This window comes from Austrofundulus limnaeus, unplaced genomic scaffold, assembly GCF_001266775.1.
Source record: "Austrofundulus limnaeus strain Quisiro unplaced genomic scaffold, Austrofundulus_limnaeus-1.0 Scaffold128, whole genome shotgun sequence".
NCBI classification, from domain to species: Eukaryota; Metazoa; Chordata; class Actinopteri; order Cyprinodontiformes; family Rivulidae; genus Austrofundulus; species Austrofundulus limnaeus.
Window position 1 is genome coordinate 1,224,515 of NW_013952530.1, and position 2,953 is coordinate 1,227,467.

General features: G+C 40.5%; 1 protein-coding gene across 1 annotated transcript in view; it reads right to left on the reverse strand.

The window, feature by feature from the left end:
- tti1 (TELO2 interacting protein 1) overlaps positions 1–2,953 on the reverse strand; it is a gene marked incomplete in the record, with an annotated part of 27,456 nt that overhangs the window by 11,378 nt on the left and 13,125 nt on the right. Inside the window, 5 exon segments of the mRNA XM_014015371.1 lie at positions 276–480; positions 880–1,020; positions 1,755–1,906; positions 2,039–2,203; positions 2,472–2,631. Of these exon segments, the coding sequence (XP_013870825.1) occupies positions 276–480; positions 880–1,020; positions 1,755–1,906; positions 2,039–2,203; positions 2,472–2,631 (823 nt within the window).

Genomic DNA, 2,953 nt, shown 5'->3' on the forward strand with positions numbered 1-2,953 from the left:
GCTAGCACTGAGCTAATACATATAAGGCAATATAGCGTTGGCGCTAAAGCTAACAGGCTAAGCTGAGGTTTTTCTTCCATGAAGCAGCTCTGTCTGTCAAATAAAGTCTAATGGTACAACTAATCAGGGATCCCTTTAATACAAGAAGTTGTACTCATCACATTTCTTGTGATTTTCTGCACAAAGATGGTTTTGTTGTGACTAATTTTCAGTGGTTTCTGTCTACCTTTTTGTTATCTTTGCCAAATTTAAAATCCCGCTTTTAACTCTCTTACCCAGATCCAGTCTCTGGCACAGGGAGCCCAGGCCCTGCAGAACAGCCAGCTGCAGTTTATAGGCCTGGGTGTGCGTGTAGACCGGCCCGGCCTTGGCGCTGATCGGAGCCTGTCGCGCCAGAGAGGAGCACAGCTTGGGCAGGACCTCCTTRGAGACCCTGCTCCTCAGAAAGTCGCCGCACGTCTCGCCCAGCGTACACAGCACCTGAGGTGTCATGTTCAAATGTAAAAAAAGATATGAAGAAATGAGAAATATTATTTACATAAACAATGTCGCATCAAATGCCCAGAGTTCCGCTGTCTGGAAAATGTGAAAGTAAGCTAAAGTTTTCTTTGATTTCCAGAACCCTGCAATCTGTTCTATGACTTTGTAAAATAGATGAAAAAGTCAGCTTTGGAAAATTTTAATATTAACATTTTCACAAATAAAATAAAGACCTGATCCTGATGGCATAACTAACAATTTAAACTTAAAATCTTCTTTTAAAATGTCAAATCTATTCAGCAACACATTGACATTTCTCTCTTCAAGGATTTTTAGGGAAGTGTAAATAAATAAATAAATAAAAGCATTTTAGAACTGAGACAGGAGAGTTGAACCAACCCTGAAGGCTCTGAGGATCGCTAACGGGTCATCAGCTGTGAGTCTCTGCAGAAGGGCCGGCCAGCAGCGATGAGCCATGGGCAGCAGCTCGTTTTCCCTCTCGCTCAGCACATAAACACACACCTCCAGCACATCCAGCACCTGCAGACCAAAAACAAACAGCACAGCCAAAGCTTACACATGTGTGTTTTACATGATGGAAAACAAACTGGGAAGGTCTTACTAGAGTAAAACAAAACAAAACAAAACAAAAAAAAATAAAATAAAATAAAATAAAAGCTGCTTCCTTTCTAAATACAAGTTCTGAATTTGTTAGGTTGTTTTTTTAAATTCAGATAAAACATCATTTATGTAGCCAGGAGATTTGCCACTATCAAAAAGTCATCACAGCGTAGCAAAAAATAAAATAAAATAAAAAATCAAACGTCTTTCARAGTACATACAGTATCAAATTAGACATCATGCTTCTAAATCCTTACTTTTTCACATTGAAATCCTTCATTTGGGGTCTATATAAAGTGGAACTGCAATGCTTTGATCTGAATTCCTCCTTATTGTACCTCCACAAGCCCCGCCCCTTTTCTGAGGTGTGTCTCAGATCAACTCGTTTTGAGGCTGTCTCTTTAAATCCAAATGGGGGGCTTCACACCCCCACACACCCCCAGCCGCTCTATTACAGTTTGATGGAGGGGTTTACAACTATACAATGGCGCAGAAACATTTTATTTATACAGTAAATTCATTAAAAATTGTCAACAACAGAAGACTTGTGGATTTTGCACGTCCCCTTTAAAAAAAGACTAAACAATGATGAACTTTCCTTACTGCCATCATAAAAACTGCCTTCACTGCATGTTTTACTCCAAAGAAAGTACCTTCAGTCGAAGCCTGAGGTTGGGATCTGACAGCAGGTGAGTGCAGCGCTCCATGATGTCTTTAGTAATGCTGAGGTGTGAGGGAAGTTCTGGTTTTACATCCGGGCCGTCTGTGTCGTCAACATCCTCACTCTCTGCAGGAGGAGGAACCTCTGAATCATAAGATSGATAGTTTGTTGTTAAAACCCAAATAATCAACCCAAAATCACTTCATTGTTGCAGCTCTTCTATTAATAATTTATATTCCCACACCATAAAACACAATTTAAGCAATTTTGTGTTACCAAGGTCCTCTGTGTCATCCTCTTCTATTCCAACGCCCTCTGCCAATTCTTTCTGTTTCCTGTAATCCAGCAGAAAGTGGCGAATGTCGAAATCTTCCTGTTCAACAGAGGTTTTGGAGGTGGCAGATTTATTAGTCCTGCAGCGTGAGGAGGGAAACCATCTTGCTAAACATAAAAGAAAAAAAAAACATGTAAAATCTTTAAAAATCTTTAAAAAAAACGTTAAGTCAAAAACAACATAACAAAATCTAAACTTCTAGAACTCAGTGGTGTTGTATAATTTGAAATGTAGGTGGACACTGACCAGGATTATTAAAAATACAACAATGAGACTGAATCTGCACTGCTTCTGAGAAAAGCAGCCAGTATGATATGAGTCATTTGTTCCAGGCACATTCAGATGAATGTGATGACATTTCTGAATAAATCTCACCCAGAGCCTTCACGAGCGYGTGCAGGACCGAACAGAAAAGAGCTGCCGAGTGGTTGTAGCTGAGATCCAGAGCCGTCAGCACGTCCTGAACCACGTCCCTGATCAGAGGCAGGAGGCTGCTGTCAGAGTGACTCAACATCACTGTCAACACCCGCGGAGCCTGGACACAGAGGCGGGAAAATCATGAAAGACTGGCAGCAAACACACCTGCACTAAAGCCCCACTTTGTGCAACAACAGTGTGAATGATGAGTCAGCATTCACATCACTGTTTTCCTTTTAGGCTTTTTTCTATTTTGTTTCAAAACATTTAGCTTGATCAGGAATAGTGTGATATGTTTATAACTTTTATACTTTTTGAACTAATAGCTTTATTTAAAACTTAATTTCACATAGAAATGCATTGAGATCCTTTCATCCATCCATCCATCCATCCATTTTCTTCCRCCTATCCGGGGTCGGGTCGCGGGGGCAGCAGCTTCA